Raw genomic sequence first — 16,970 nt, 5'->3', positions numbered from 1 at the left:
ATTTATCCACAAACAAGGCACAATGAAAGAAAATGTCAGTACGCTTGTAGAGTTTGGAAATGTTCTAGAAACATTTTAAAGTTGAGCAGAGGAATTCATAGCAAGCTTGAATCATTTAATTTGTTACCCAGTCCAATTTACATATATTATCCAATTTACATTTATATCTCCAATTTATATATGTACAGTAGCTAGATAAATATATTAGTAAAACATGTAAACAAATAAATGTTTGTATTGCAGGCAAACTCAAAATTGATCAAAATACTATCAGTTATATACATACAATTCAAGTCTAATTATTGCTTTTGGGAAAATTTAAGAATACAAAATTTCACCATAAACTCAGAATAGAAAATAAAAGATTTTCTCTCACCTTTTTTAGCTTTTGAAAAGAACATAGAGGACCTCACGCTTTAAACAAGTGATTATTAAGTTGAATCTGATATTTTCATATATTGAAAAATGATCTCTGAAGAGTCCAGATCCATTAATAGCTCTCTATAAATATCTGATCATAAGATACTCTAGGACTTTCTCCACATTTCACACACGTGGGTTAGCTTGTGTCTGATGACATGATCTGATGAATTATACATCAGTAAAAGAAGAGATTAAAAGTCCAGACTTCTTGAGATAATATTCCAGATGTAATTGTTTTAGTGAGAATTGATGCTTAAGGGAAGTAATATGTTCATTCTCTACATCTGATTTAAAGAAAAATCCCTGCTGTTTTCACATGCTTTATCAACACAGAGTACATTTAAAGGCCAGGATTCATTACTGGGAGCTTGCCTAAAGGAAATGTCAGAGCGCAGATCAAACTCAGGTTTTACATAAATCAATACAGTTAAATATAAACAAAGAAATAAAATAATACATAAATAAAAGGAAGTTTATGTTTTTAAAAGAAGACAATATTATGACAGAAGTTGCTCACAACATGTCAATATGTAATTACAATTTTCACATTCAGACAAAGAAAAGCACATACTCTGTCTCTGTGTGTGTGTGTGTGCGTGCATGAGAGAGAAAGAGTATGAGTGTGTGTGTGTAATGGGAGGAGAAAAGCCTGTATCTGGTACTCCTCTAGCCCCAACACACAAGCATCAGGGAAAGGTGGGACATGGGACCTTGGGTGGGGGCAAAGTTAGGATAGGGTTGGACTTCCTCATTTCATGAGTCTTGAGTTGCCCCACTTTGCAGCAACCTAAAGTACTCTTTTCTCCCAAGCACAGAGCACCTCAGGGGCCAGAAATTAGCCAGTACTCAGGTGTTCAACTCTTAGGAACTTGTCAGTTTCCTAAGGGTTAAAAAGCTTTGTAGAGTTTTTAGACTCATACAAGGGAAATTTTAACATTGAATGGAAAAATGTATCTATTGAAACTATTTTAACCACTTGAACTGAATTTTTTGTGTTCCATTTTACCCCTCTTCTTGATTCTGCATAATAAGCAGATATGGGGCACACTAATTTCTGAGGTCCAAATTCACTCCTGCTGATCCTGCTGAGGGAGGAAAGATGGCTGTGTCTCAACTCCCCTCCAAATGGCATACTATAGCTGAACACATGCAGAGAAAAGGTTAAGTCTATTCTGTGGAATCTTTACCCTTCCTGGTTATTAGGGGAGGTGGGAATGGCTCTTTGGGAGAGAGGCTTTCGGAGTCCTGAGAAAAGAACTCTAGAAACAGCCAAGCCTAAAAGAAGGTTTGAGGTGATCTTTATCTTATTATAGTTTTCTTTTTAATAAAGCTAAATCCTAGAAAGAGATGTGGGTGGTGAATTTGGACTTTATGTGATATAACTGTGTTTGTAAGCAGGATGCAAAAGGAGGTAATGTTTTTATGGCAAGCTGTGGGGGTTTTGTTTGTTTGGGCTGTTTATTTTTCATGGAAACTATACAAAAGGAGCTGAGGAGTTTACAATATTAGAAGCAGTACAAGTAATGATGGATTGCTGGGAAGTATACAGGTGAGGCAGACAAAGGTGCATCTTAAATTCAGTTTTATCACATGGGTAAACAATTTCTTCCACCACCACCTGTGTGACAGCACACAAATTAGAGATGGGTCCAAACCAAAACACCAGATCTGAACATCCAGACTTTGCCCTCTCGTGGTTCAGGCCTACAGTGCTTGAATGCTGTCTACTATAATACTTCCCAAATGGGAGTTCAGACAACTTTCATTTTTTTCATCAAGATATCATTTGTGGTATTTTAATAAGTGACAAAAGAGATCTGTATACTTACTCATGACACTATATTACAAAATAATAAAATGAACACTCCAGATCATTATATATTTTAAAAATAGTAATAACATCATACAATTATTAAATGCAACATTTCAAGATCAGGAAAAATTTAGTCTGACCCCTCCAAATATAAATATATCAAGATGTTTCTCTGATACAACGTGCTTCAATTCCTCAGTAAAGGAAGGTAAAGAAAGATATGTCTGATGAGGTTTGCCTCTGAATTCTTCAGGGTTAGTCATCCAGCTGGCAGAGCAGAGCAACACCTCGCTTGATCCAGTGTTGGACTGGTTTATCAGTCTCTAGCAATAGCGCAATGACAAAATTAGTAGAATGTCCAGTAGTGGATAAGGTTCCCTTACGCTCACTTGTCTTGTAGAGTGGACAAATATAGGCACTAGATTTCTTTATGTCTGATTTTTTAGCTTCAAAAAGAACAAACAAAGCAATGAATTATATACTGTAGATGTACTAGATGAATAGAAATAATCTAATCTAATGTAAAAATCAAATATTCATTCTGATTTATTTTTAAAGCTAAATAAAAATTTGACAAATTATTTTCATCCAGCAAAACTTAAGAAGAAGTCACTCCTTGCTCTGATTTTCTTTTAAAAATTAATTTAGAGAATTTACATAGGCTAATAGACTAGAGGAAGTATATTTGCTATTGTTTGCTTACAGGAATAGATGCCTTCCTATACGACTTGCTTTTCAAATATTTCAAAGAGGTGTTCAAATCTAAACAGTTATATAAAAATCAAAGCATTTGACTAAAATACCATCAGGTTATAGTTTAGAGCATGTTAGTAATTGCATGAGCTCTTCATCCGATGAAGTGAGCTGTAGCTCACGAAAGCTGATGCTCAAATAAATTTGTTAGTCTCTAAGGTGCCACAAGTACTCCTTTTCATATAAAATTGGGGCACCAGGGCAACTTTGATTCAGCAGCTCGAGAACCTAATCATGATTCAAGTTGTTTGAGTTCCGAGGCTACAGCTCTGGAGGAACTGTAATGTGCCCAGACTGTTTACACGTAACTCGCACAAAGGTTTAAATCATGTTCTTTTGACATCAGTCAGCTTCAATTAACAGATTCCTCCAATGTCAATAGAAGGGGTAAACGGACAGAATGGAATACTTTCTGAGGCTGACTTGCAGCTAGTTATAACTAAGTAGAAACTAAGCCACTGTGGAGAATCTTAAAAATATCTCCATTAGGAATGTTTGGAATAAATTGCTCCTGATCAAAGAAAGGAGGAACCAAATGACAGAAAACAATAGTAGAGGTCAGTCAGAAGAAAACATTATCAGTGTTTAGCCATCTATGGACAGTATTTCTGCAGCAGTTAATGAAACTTTGAGCAACATTGATTTTAACACATACGGGGTGAAATATTGGCCCCATTTAAATCAGTTGCAAATGTCCCACTGACTTTTATGGAGTCTGGATTTCAACAATCATGCTCTCTTTTGCCAAGTCTAGTTTATGCCTAAAAAATACATGAAGATCCAATTTGGAGGCAGTGAAATTTGCTTTATATAAAATGTCTATCTGACTGGCTCCTCCTTTGTCCAATCCATGCTAAATAAACCTTTTTGGGGGGGGGGGGGTCAGGAGGGGAAGAGGCCCAGATCAGATAAATTTCAGATAAAAAACTGGGTCAGCCAGTGAAAAGGCATAATGTTTGACAGGCAAGTCATTGATCATGTCAGATGAATGGAGACCTATGTGCATTTGGATTTTTTGGTGAGAGAGAAGGGCGGGTCTTTTTGCAATGTTAAAGAAGTACATTACTGCAATCTCTTGTTGCATTAGAATCCAAAGAAACATTGGTTCCAGACCACTTTACTTACTTGGTTTTATCCAAATGATTGGTATCGAGTCAAAGAGCAACTTGGGATGCTGTTCAGCTAATAGTCCCCTGGTGAGACAACAAAGAAACTATTAAAACATAATTTTATAAAAGGTATATTTTTAAAAGAGATATTTTTGTATTTTACTTTGTTTGTTGGGTAGGAAGGAAAAAAGGGAAGGGTTGGGATGAGAAAGGGGAATGGAGATGACAGGAAGAGCAAGAGAAAGAGAAATGTCAGGACAAATACAGAGAATGGAAGCAAACTGAAAAGATGTAACAAGGGAAGAAAGAGAAGAAGAGAGAAAAAAGATAAACAAGAGCGAGAATGAAATAAAAGAAGAGAGGAGGGGGATGCAGAACAGAGCTGGTGGACTTCCCTATCTTTACCTTTCTCAAAGGGTCCAGTAAAATCATCAGATATCAAAAACACTTCTCTCATAATCCCACACAAGGGATAGGATTAGGCAATAACAAATAAAAAGCCATACTGTGCTCTGACCTTTGCTGTTTAAACTCTTGGAATAAAGCATGCAGTTTTTCTTGCTGAACTACATTACCTTTAAAAGTGTCCATTAACTTGTAATAGTATAATGAAAATTTAAAACCCACTGTAGATTTTGATTTTGTACAGCCACTTTTATGTGTGTAAACAATTGTGCAAGCAGAAGTGGGTATATAGCTGCTTTATCAGCACAAATTGAGGTGCTGGATGCTTGGGTGCCAAATTTGTGTACCCTGAGGGCAGGTCTATACTAGAAGCGCCACTCTGGTGCAGCTGCACTGCTGTAGCACGTCTGGTGAAGGCCCTCTATGCCAACCGGAGAGTGCTCTCCCATCAGCATAATTACTCCACCTCTGTGAGAGGAGGAAGCTATGCTGGTGGGAGAGCGTTTCCCGCCGACAGCACCAGTGTGGACAGCACTTAAGTCGCTGTAATTTGCTTTTCTCAGGGGGGTGTCTTTTTCACGCCCCTGAGCAACGTAAGTTACATTGACTTAAGTGGTAGTGTAGGCCTGCCCTAATGTACATCAGGCATGCAAAACTGCAGAACAGTTGAAGTCGGCTGAAAACATGGTCCTATTTGCAATGTGCACTTTTCTGATTGTCTGGTAATTAGTTCCGACTACTCTGCATATCAGTTCAATTTTTTTTTTCAAAATGCACTGCTTCACTCCATTGGAAAAAAAAATTAGCTGAGATTTTCCATAGGCCCCTTTTAAAATATTCACTTTGAGGGCTGTTAGGGTCTGTACCCTTTCCCATCTATTTAGAAACCTTACAAAGTAACAAGTACCATATCTGAATGACTATACAAACAGTTAAACCATAGTGGGCCAAATCCTGCCCTTCTCTTGTGTGGGACCAAGATGTGAACTGGTGCTTATCTTCATCTAAGCTGCCTGTGTGCTAGCTGACTCACCCTGAGGATGGCCAGGTCAGCTGTAGCAAAGGGATAGGTGGGCTCCACCAGCTGCTCTGTGGTTGGGACTAGGAGAGCTGTTCATAGACTGGGGACCCAATGTAAAAAATTCATTCTGTACTCACATAGTAAGTGCTGTAGGTTTGGAGAGGAAACACTATACTATTCACTTGCGAGATACATAGCCCCTGAAAACCTGTTTCAAAAAATCAAGTCCCTCTGAGGTGTCTCAAATTGGGCACCCGGAAACTGATGCAACAAGAATCTGAAAAGAATCACTAGTCACTTTTGAAAATCTTGGCCTTACTGCTTTGAATGGTTCTGTGACTCATGTAGAAGGGCAATTTCATGAAAGAAAACTGCATTTTTATTACAAGTAAGCACAGTGCAACATTCCCAATACTACAGTATCGCAGATTCATTGTGTTTTTTCTTGTCAAGATCTTTTGGAGGAAGGAGAAGATTTTAAGTTAAGAGTATAGCATTGAAATGTTGAAATGACGTTAAAATATTTCAACAAGTCTAATATGAGCGCATAAGAAAGTTTTAGATTTATTTTAAAATTTTAATTACTGACTTGGTCCTGTCCCAGCGAGCTCCATCTAAAAATAATCCATGGATATAAACACCATCTTCTGGTGCAGTAGCAGATGTATCCTTAGGAATGACCTAAAAAGAAATACATGTTAATACATTTCCACAGTAGTTTTGTTTTAGAGCTATTAGCTCTACAAGCCAATCTTCAAGAGAGCAACCCCAAATCAGGATAAAATAGTGAAGCCTCTTCTTTCAGTACTACTTTACATCATCAACTGTTAAGATGGCAGCTTTCTATGTGACTGTGAATTATCCTTTATCATCATACTTAGAACACTCAAGTTTATCAAGTGATTTGTTTTCCTAATTAGGTGATTAAGTGTAATGAGGAATATACTTTTAATAGCATTCCTTTACAGATATCAAGTGGAAAACAGTATGTACTACTATTCAACATGGTTGCAGATCTACAATGCCATTGCTAATCAAGGTCTCGATCCTGCAATAAGATATGTGCAAGTGAACCCATCCAATCAGGCACAGGGTCCACCTGGTATATCTCATGGAAACATCAGGACCCATATTAGTAAAATATATTTTTATCACTTATCCATACCTGAAATTCGTATCCCAGCAGGTCAATGGGAATGGTGTACTTCCTGGCATAGTTCTGCATGGCTCCAGTTAAAAAAGCTTGAGTAAAATAGAATCCTGATAGCCAAAAAACACTGGGCTTTCCTAACTCATACCAGTCCTGGGAGGAGGAAGAGAGAGATACTTTCAACCATCTTTGCAAAAAGAAAAGGAGTACTTGTGGCACCTTAGAGACTAACCAATTTATTTGAGCATAAGCTTTCGTGAGCTACAGCTCACTTCATCGGATGCATACTGTGGAAAGTGTAGAACATCTTTTTATATACACACAAAGCATGAAAAAATACCTCCTCCCACCCCACTCTCCTGCTGGTAATAGCTTATCTAAAGTGATCACTCTCCTTACAATGTGTATGATAATCAAGTTGGGCCATTTCCAGCACAAATCCAGGTTTTCTCACCCCCCGCCCCAAACCCACTCTCCTGCTGGTAATAGCTTATCTAAAGTGACCACTCTCCTTACAATGTGTATGATAATCAAGGTGGGCCATTTCCAGCACAAATCCAGGGTTTAACAAGAATGTCTGGGGGGGAGGGGGGGGTAGGAAAAAACAAGGGGAAATAGGTTACCTTGCATAATGACTTAGCCACTCCCAGTCTCTATTCAAGCCTAAGTTAATTGTATCCAATTTGCAAATGAATTCCAATTCAGCAGTTTCTCGCTGGAGTCTGGATTTGAAGTTTTTTTGTTGTAAGATAGTGACCTTCATGTCTGTAATTGCGTGACCAGAGAGATTGAAGTGTTCTCCGACTGCGTTTATGAATGTTATAATTCTTGACATTAACATTCTTCTACACTTTCCACAGTATGCATCCGATGAAGTGAGCTGTAGCTCACGAAAGCTTATGCTCAAATAAATTGGTTAGTCTCTAAGGTGCCACAAGTACTCCTTTTCTTTTTGCGAATACAGACTAACACAGCTGTTACTCTGAAACCTGTCAACCATCTTTGCTATTCAGTATAGGCCTAGGTAGTATTTGCAGTTTTCCACAAAAAATTTAGCCATATTCTACACAACCTTGTTTAGAAAGTCTAGATATAAAGAGTCAATTTTTACCAACCCATGTCCAAATCATCCCTTAATTTTAAATCAAACAGAATTATTAGTAACACAATCCCTCTTGCTTTACCTGCAAGAATTTCAGCCTCGCTAGAAAATCTAGGATATAGCTCCCCAAAGGTTTAAGACTTGGGTATGAACGGTTAGCCCAGTTCTCGGCAACTTTTCCAACAAGCAGACTGCCGCTCAGGGCCTCCAGCTCAGAATCCATAACGACCAGTCCTTTAATGGCCTTTTTCAGATTTATTAAGGTAATACGTATAGTTCGGAGTAAACTAGAATTAAAGAAAATATCACAGAACTATCACTAAAATACAACAGGTTTGACATGGTTTGTCAGACATGAAATCACCATCTCAAGAAATAATATTACATTATTGTGATGACTATGAAAAAAGTACATAACCAGGTTTTCCTCATTCACAACTTGCTATATTTGCAAAATTACAGATTGTGCCCATACTGTTGCCGTTTAATAGACCTTTTCTTCTGCTTATCTAAATGTCCATTGAGGCACCATCTCCAGTGGTTATAGCATGTGACTGTCAGGGGACCTGAGTTCTATTCCAAATACTGCCACAGACTTGCTCTGTGGCCTGGGACAAATCTGTTAATTTGTGACTCATTTTCTCCATCCCATCTTCCTGGCTTCAAAGGGTTCTGTGAGGTTTAACTCATTATTAAGGATAGGAGTCTGTCATGGAGGTCATAGATTCCGTGACTTTAATGGACCTCCATGACTTCTTTGGCTTCAGCCCGCCACAGTGGCAGGGCTGGAGCAGCTGTCAGCCCCCACCCAGGAGCTGTGGTAGGACTGGAGCAGTGGTCAGTGGTCAGCATCCGGGCCCAGAGCAGCTTCCAGGGACCGGAGCAGCAGTCAGTCAGCCCTCGCCACAGGAGCAGCAGCCGGAGCAGTGGCTGGGGCTGCGTCAACCCCCAGGGCCAGAGCAGTGGCCACCACCACAGGATCAGCCACTGGGGCTGCAGCAGCTGCTGCCGCCGCAGGAGCCTGAGTAGCCGCCAGTGGAGCTCTTACTGTTAGTCCCCCCACAGGGTATTTTTAGTAGAAGTGAGGTTGCAGACTTCCATGAATTTTGGTTTATTGCCTGTGACCTGTCCATGACTTTTACTAAAAATATCCATGACAAACTCTTAACCTTACTCATTATGAACTGTACAGAGCCTGAAATGTCTAGATGGAAGGTGATATAGAAATTCTAATTATTTTCATCTGGTTAAAAATAGTTGAGTCCAAACCAGAACCTAGATCCAAGCATCCCTGAATCCAAAGCCAGACTTTTCAGCTTGCCTCTGTCACTTTAATGGGCTAAGGCAAAATTCCTGATCTGGAATCCCCCAATCTTTGTGAAAAATCATGGGGAGATCCAATGCTCCAGTGCAAAGTCCACCTCTATCTTAAAAAAAAAATAGAACACTATGCAGTGAATATTCTTGGGGAAATAACGGTCCAATGGCAGCTGTGTAAGTTCATCTCTTTCTGTTTATGTAAAATAAAATATTTCTGTTAAAATAGTCGAAGACCTAATGGGGCATTTTGTTTCATGCATTACTTTGAATTTCATAGTCTCTAGCCTATACTGTCCTGGCAAGAAATTAAAACCACAACCCTAAAAATAATAGAATCACAGAATCACAGAAGTGTAGAACTGGAAGGGACCCCAGTAGATCATCTAGTCCAGTCCCTTGCACTCAAGGCAGGACTACATAATAACTGGACCATTACTGATGGGTGTTTGTCTAACCTATTCTAGAAAAACCTCCAGAGATGGAGATTCTACAACCTCCCTAGGCAATGGGTTCCAGTGCTTAGCTGGAACAATGTACAATATGTGTATGGAGTAGATGGGGAGGCAGGTTTCAGATAACAGAAGAGCGGGGAAAGGAGTATGTGAGAAATAAGGGGAGTTTGGAGAGTGAATGAAGGGATCGGATAGAATTATGGGAGTGCTTTATGAGAGAATTAAGGGATACAGGGGGAAAGATGAGCAGAATGAGGGGGAAGGTCAAGAAGGAGAAAAATAAGGGTGGCAGGAAGAAACAGGGAGCAGACAGAGAGAAAATGGGAGAAAAAATAGGAATTTTAAAAATAGGGCAAAGTGGGATGGAGACTGGGGACCCAAAGGAAAAAAAAAAGAGTAGAGGATTATGGTTGACAGCAAAAAGAGAGGAGGTGAGGGTATAGGAAGAAAGGGGGAATCAGGGAAGAGAGAAGGAAAGTGATGGGGCACAGATAGGAGCAGGTGAGAAAATAATAAAAAAGAGAGAAATAGTCAGAAAGGAGGAAAAAAGGAAATGATACAAGCACACGAAAAATGAGACCAAAAAGAAGAGGATAGATGGAATAAAGAAATGGAAGTGAAAAATAAAGCAATACAAGCACAACCCTGCAGATCACCCATTACCAAACTTTTCTTTGGACCTTCCCCCCATTACATACCTTATCCTCCAATTCACTTGCCATTTAGATATTTTTCCTTAAATCCAACCTATATTCTGCCTTGCCTAACAAAGGAAAAGTTCTGAGAATGCAGACACTACTGCAGGCAATTAGAACTGAAGCAAATAATAATTTAAAAAAAAAGGTCTTCAGAATAAAGAGTCTATAAAGAGACCACACTGGATGCCTGGCAGAAAAGGGATCTGCTGTGAATGGGTTGATTGAAAGTACATTTGAATTAAATTAATTAATTCCCTTACTTGTTAAACCTCTCCATTTCTTGCACCAACACGGTGTTCATACTTTCCTCATATCTCACAGGATACTTCTGTAGGGAAGCTTCAATGTCAAAATCATTTGGAAGCTGCAAATGTCAATATATTTGGACACATTTTGATAAGTGCACATTTTAATTTACAATGGTTTCAAAGCAATATTAAAAGCAAAGAGACCCAAAGCAACCAAATAAGCTCCATGGTGAATGACTGATATTCAGTAAAACACCCTACTGAATATTGGTTGGTCAATAAAAATATCTTGAACATCATTGAAAATGTAAAAATAAATGTAAATGTTTTAACGATTGTGAAGTTCTTTACAATATTGAATTGACTTTTCCTCCAGGTTATTTGCTCTGATTTCTCTCCCTTCTACTCTTAGCTGCTCAGCGACACTTCCCCCACTTTAGATATGGCTGTGGCTCCCCACAGTCTGATAAGCGCTTCACTTTCACTTTGTGTTGGACAGCTTAATGCTCCCCGCTGAGTTTTTCCCAATGCATAATGAAACTTAGGAATCAGAGATGTAGCACAAGGATAGGGAGAGAAAGAGAGACCCATACTTCAAAGTCAATGTTTTATTTTTAAAAAATCACTATTCTATTCAGGTTATTATGCCATGCCCATCACCATGGTATCTGAGTACTTCCTAATAAACAAGGAGATTTAGGTTAATTGGACAGGGTTAACTTTCTATTCCACTCCCGTCCCTTGTGCATGAGATCTGTGAGAGTTTTTTGTTTGTTTTCTGAGTAAGTTAATGTGTATTTTTCTTAAGGAAAAAATGATCTTATGTTTGGAATGGAACTTGGTATGATTTGGTGTAGTTCTTATGGAGAATGAGGAACATGGCACAGCATGGGGCTAGCCCCCAAAAGAGCCCTATCTCCTGCATACATGAGCTTTGCCCTTGCACAATTCCATTATTTCTGAGGAGTGTAGGTGTCAAAGGTGGTCATGGTCCTTGAGGAAAAGTCTTTTAGGTATCCTGAGCCCAGGCCATTTAATGCTTTGAAAATAAGAACCAAGAACTCAAACTTAATGCAATGTTCTAGGGGAGTCAGCGGAGAGAGTAGAGCTGCAAGTTGCTCACTAACTATATTTGTTGCTGAGACAGTGTGTTGTTGCAACAGCATTGTTTCAATCCCAAAAGGAGGTGAAAAAGGCATTTCTGTGGTCACAGGTCCCTTTGTGGCCCAATCGTCTGTCCAGTTGCCAATTACCATTTTCTCAAGGAAGAACATTAAGCTGGCCAGGTAATGGTGGGAGTATTTGTTATTCTAATCAATTATTATGCTATTTGTCTTTCTACATTACCTTAATGAGAATATCATCAGCAATTTCATACAGAGTGCTGTCACCACCTCCCGAGGAGCCTCCCTGCGTGCTTCCTCCTTGTGTTAGAATCAGAGATTCAAAGAGGAGTTTTGTTTGCTGGAGATCCTTTGAAATATCCACATTTTCATGCAACCCAAACACCTCTGGCTGTTGACTAAATGGAAGATTCTATGGCAAAACATATTAAGTAAACAATATATTTAATTAGATAAATCAGTTCATTAAGGGCCTGATCTTAAGCTTATTGATGGAAAGATTCCATTAGCTTCAGGGGACATTGGATCAGGCCTAGAACCATGACCTCACCAATAGTGAATCCTTTGACAATGGCTTTCTAGTCTTTATACCAGGCCCTATTATCTACCTGTTGATCTCCTCATTAAGTTGTACAAATTCTGGAGTGCAACAAAGTCTAGGGTGTTTCAAATCACAAAGCACTGTAGATCACAACATACCTGCAAAGGAGCCAAGGAAAGGAAAGAGGATGGGCATCAAATGAAAAATGAAGCACACATAAAAACGTTATTTTTAAATGTCGAGAGGCTCAGACCCAGGAGGGTTGTCTGCTTAGTGTATCATGTTTGTAACCTCTCAAGGCTTTGCCACTAACCTTTGAAATTTTTGTTGATCTGTGAATCCTACATAAACTACCAAGAAAAAATCACAGCCCCATGCATGACCAATAGGATCTTGGTAAACTGTTTCCCTTTCTCATTTCCAGGTTATCCATCTTCTGCACAATTCATAATTCCAGAAACTTGTTGCTAGAAAACCAACTCCTGTCCTCAATGCAAGACAGCAAGATTTGAAGCACGGTTCTAAGGAGTAAATGCTCTAAATGAAATTACCACCTGATATTTCACCCAGATCAGTTTGTGGTTTGATGCTGTCTTATTTCACAGTCTAAGGAGACTCTGGCGAGGTCAGTGCTTAGAAAGGAGACGTCTCAGAAAACACCTAGCACAGCAGGGAGTAACGTTTGTGATTCAGTGTTATAGGATTCTTCTCCCTGGAACTGTACTGAAGCAATGCATGGACTTAGAGCTCACTGAACATCTTAAGGCACCTTTTGCAAAAGCAGGAGTGCTATCCCCAATGTTCTGCCAAATTCCAACTAAAAGTAATTACATTTGAGCTGCCTAAATTCCCTTGAGGTTTCAATAAGATGTATTCTTTACTTCCTATTCAAAATTAACGGTGGACTGTTCTATAGCGTCTGTGCTCTACCCCAGAAGTGGCTGTATTTCAGTGATGTGAGGTACTGAGAGAATTATTATTTTGTAATACAATTTAAGATCCTTGGAGCAAAGGCATTATAAAAGAGCTAAACATTATTGTTTTAGATGTTCCAGCATTTTAATATTAGAAAATGAATTTGTTACATTCATGCAGAAGTAATTTTTTAACACTAATGGAATATCAAATTAAAAATGACACATCACTGAAAATATTTTATTTTTGCAACATTCACTAATGTAATTAGACCAAATATTATGTGAGCTTCCATTTTACAAAGAAACCAAGTTACCTTAATAAATTCAATGTAGTCCTCATAGGTGCCTTTTGGTGGTGCATAGTAGTTGCCACTGGGAGAAAAGGCGAAGCGTGGGTTTTCAATTATATCTGGATTATAAAAATCATCCAGCATAGTCATTAGTAAACGTCTGTCCCAATCATCTGTCACTCGTCCTCCATAGTTACATTCACCCGTAAGGTAAGATATAGCTTCAAATGGAACATGGTCATATTCATTTATGAATAGCTGAAACAAAGAAAACAAATCTAAGACACTTCACCACCTTGAATCCCAATTAGGCTTGTAAATCAAATCCAATAATTAATTAGAGACACAGTGTGATCTGCCTTTTATTATTAAATAGGAAAGGAGCAGAGATGGGCCCACAAACCCAATGGACCCTTCCATGGAGAGGCCTACAGAGCAATAGTGGAACACAGTGTGGAGAGAAGAGTATGCTCTAACTCGTACAGAGCTATAGTAAATGTTTTCCCCTAGTGCAGCAGCAAATTCAAACTCTGAAGTCTTCACTCAGGTAAAATTCCCATTTGAGGTTAATGGGAGTTTTATTGAGTAAGAACTGGGCAGAGACCTAAAGATTTGTCCCAGGATTAACAAATCATCCAATCATTCTTACAGTATTTACAATTGTGCATCTTCTGAAGCCTGATTTTTCTAGCAAAGGCATGTTTCTTTCTTTTACCAAGTCTCTTTGGATGCTCAGAGTATCTTGCTTTTAACCTTCAGAATGTTTGTCTCTTTCAGTGACTCATCATAGTTTTTTCCAGCAGCTCAAACTCAACATTTCTAATTCCCACCCTAAACTCTCTGGACTCTTGTCTAGATTGGTCAACTGGTAAAATTTTCTCAAGAGTCCTATAGAGCTAGTCAGACAGGACAGCCCTGGCCACTTGCTGTGTATCAAAATTTCCTTTGACTAAGAACAGTGAGCAGTTTGATGGTATCTACTAGTTTGATGGAATCTACTCAATAGTGAGACCTCCTTTGAAATATAGTTTTAACTCTGTTATACTGAGTTCCAAATGGCTCTGTGAATTTTTTTTTAGAAAATTTATCTAAATCTAATGAAGAATTTCCTATTTTTATAAATATAACGTGGTCTGTGTTATTTATCTTTGTCTCAATAGCAAAGAAACCTGAACTAAAGTTGTGGAAACCTGTTTATGATTGTGTGTTTGAGCATTTAACACGGCCATTTCTGTATTGTGGAAGCAACAGTAAATAAAGACTTTACCTGCAGCTGTCTGATACTGATTCGCAAGTCTGATTCATTAAATCCATATGGGATATTCCAACCAAGAGGGCCAAACTTCTTTCTCTCCTGAACAAGAGCATGAAAAAAGCAAACTCCAAAGAGCAGTTTTTCCCATGTCTTTAAGAAAACAACAACAAAAAGTATTAACTGGCATGGCTGCGTATGGTCTTTAATTTATGCAGATGGCTGAAACAACAAAAGCAGTTTGAAAAACATTTTATTAACATTTTAAATTCTCTGTTTTGGATAAAAGTGTTAGACTATGACTAGCATGAGGTTTTGGGTTTTTTTTTTTAAATGTTATTAGATAACAATATGGAGTTGACAGTTAATATGTTAAAGCCTATTCCTGCAATCCCTGACTAGTAGATATAATGTTTACACCCCTGAGTAGTAACACTGAAGCTATGGGACTACTTGGGGATGTGTGCACTACACTGAGTTAAGGGTTTGCAGGACTGGACCATTATTTATTAACTAAGGAAATGAAGGTTACTTACCTGTAACAGGAGTTCTTCAAGATGGACTCTGCATACTCCCATCTGACTGGTGCAGCATGAATGGTAGAACTGTATCTAGCAGTGTTTGTTGGGGTGCTCACATGTCTCTCTTGCCCTACTCCTCAGGGAACACAGAATGTTCCTGGGCAAGGTTATAAAAGGGGCATAGCACCACAGCCGCTTCAGTTCCTTCCTCTGCAACCCCAGGTCTTTTGATAAGTAGGACTCAGAGGCAAAGGGAAAGGTGGGCAGAGAGCATGAATACACAGAGTCTATCTCAGAGAATTCTGGTTACACGTAAATAACCTTCATTTCTTCTTTGAGTGTCCTCTGCATATTCCTATTCATGGGATAGACTAACAAGCAGTAACTCAGACCCAGGATGGTCGGAACATGGAGTCCTAATTAAAAAAAAGATGGCATAACTGCCTTGCCAAATTTTGCATCTGATCTAGATTCTAAGCCTAATGTCTGGTGCTTAGTAAAAGTGTGGACTGTACTTCATGTTGCTGCTCACCATATTTCTATTAAGGAATATGTCCAAAGAATTCGATAGCAGCTGCTTTTCATCTAGTAGAATGAGCTCTAATTCCTTCAGGAAGAGGGAGAACCATCATCTTATAAACATCCTTAATACATAACCTAATCTATCTTGAAAGAGTATGTACAGTGACCGATCTCCTTTTATTCCTTTTTTCATAAGTGATAAACAAATTGGGAGATAGATAGAACTAACCATTTTAGGCAAAGTAGAAAGCTAAAGCCCTTCTAACATCTAGTAGATGTTATCTAGCCTCCCCACCTTGAGTGTGAGATTTGGTAACATTATAGATGGAGGTATATGAATATCTAACAGAACTTTTGGCAAGAATCTTGGGTATGTACAGAATATTATTTTATCTTTATTAAAGACAGTAAATAGTGGGTATGCCATCACCGCTTGTAATTCACTTATGCACCTTGCTCAAGTGATAGGTATCAAGATGACTGTCTTAATGTATAAATAGGGTATTTTACAACTCCCCAGAGATTCAAACAGATGTTGCACTTAGTGTAAGCACTAAATCCCAAGATGATATAGGCTCTCTAACTGGTGGAAATAGATTATTAAGACCTTTCAAGAATCTTTTGACTACACCACGAATAAAAACCAATTTACTATCCCCAGAGACATGGTATGCTGAGATCATTGAGAGATTAACTTTGACTAGGGTGACCAGATGTCCCGATTTTATAGGGACAGTCCCGATATTTGGCGCTTTTTCTTATATAGGTGCCAATTACCCCCAACCCCCGTCCCAATTTTTCACACTTACTATCTGGTCACCCTAACTTTGACTGATGACAAAGAGAGATCCACTCTTTAAAGATATAATAAGTACTCCAATATATAAGTAATTAGAGCTGTATATGGATCTATACCATACATGGAAACCAACAATAAAAAGTCCTTAACTGATAGCAACATTCTGTCCTTCTACCAAAAGAACATTTGCTAACCTCCTATGCTCCTCAGGGAGAGTATTCATGAAAGACAACACTTTTCCTGACAAGATGACATTGATATCTTGCGATTACATCTTAATGGTTCACTATTCTCATATATGAAGTGGCTGAGGAAAACATCCAGTCTTTTCCCTTCCTTATCAGAGGGGATAAAATAGGCCTGAGCACGCTTTCATCTATGCAGTGCAGCCTCTACTATCAATGAATTAGGAGAATGGAGATATGAAACACAGCAAGACCCTCCTGGGAAAACAGGAAAAGGTCATCAGCCTTTTTTAACATAAGCTGAGCTATTAGGGTCATTCCAAAT

At 38.6% G+C, this 16,970-nt stretch overlaps 1 protein-coding gene across 1 annotated transcript in view; it reads right to left on the bottom strand.

Moving 5' to 3' along the window:
* Nucleotides 1-322: 322 nt before the first annotated feature.
* DNAH12 (dynein axonemal heavy chain 12) overlaps nucleotides 323-16,970 on the bottom strand; it is a 175,116-nt gene continuing 158,468 nt past the window's right edge. The window contains exons 66-74 of the mRNA XM_074957725.1: nucleotides 14,634-14,771; nucleotides 13,391-13,624; nucleotides 11,842-12,030; nucleotides 10,507-10,610; nucleotides 7,859-8,063; nucleotides 6,690-6,827; nucleotides 6,114-6,205; nucleotides 4,115-4,182; nucleotides 323-2,682 (exon numbers count right to left, since the gene is read on the bottom strand). Of these exons, the coding sequence (XP_074813826.1) occupies nucleotides 2,492-2,682; nucleotides 4,115-4,182; nucleotides 6,114-6,205; nucleotides 6,690-6,827; nucleotides 7,859-8,063; nucleotides 10,507-10,610; nucleotides 11,842-12,030; nucleotides 13,391-13,624; nucleotides 14,634-14,771 (1,359 nt within the window). The 3' untranslated portion in view covers nucleotides 323-2,491. The remainder of the gene's footprint in view (nucleotides 2,683-4,114; nucleotides 4,183-6,113; nucleotides 6,206-6,689; nucleotides 6,828-7,858; nucleotides 8,064-10,506; nucleotides 10,611-11,841; nucleotides 12,031-13,390; nucleotides 13,625-14,633; nucleotides 14,772-16,970) is intronic.

This window comes from Natator depressus, chromosome 7 (assembly GCF_965152275.1).
Source record: "Natator depressus isolate rNatDep1 chromosome 7, rNatDep2.hap1, whole genome shotgun sequence".
In the NCBI taxonomy this organism is placed as follows: domain Eukaryota; kingdom Metazoa; phylum Chordata; order Testudines; family Cheloniidae; genus Natator; species Natator depressus.
This window is presented reverse-complemented; position numbering and strand designations above follow the sequence as displayed.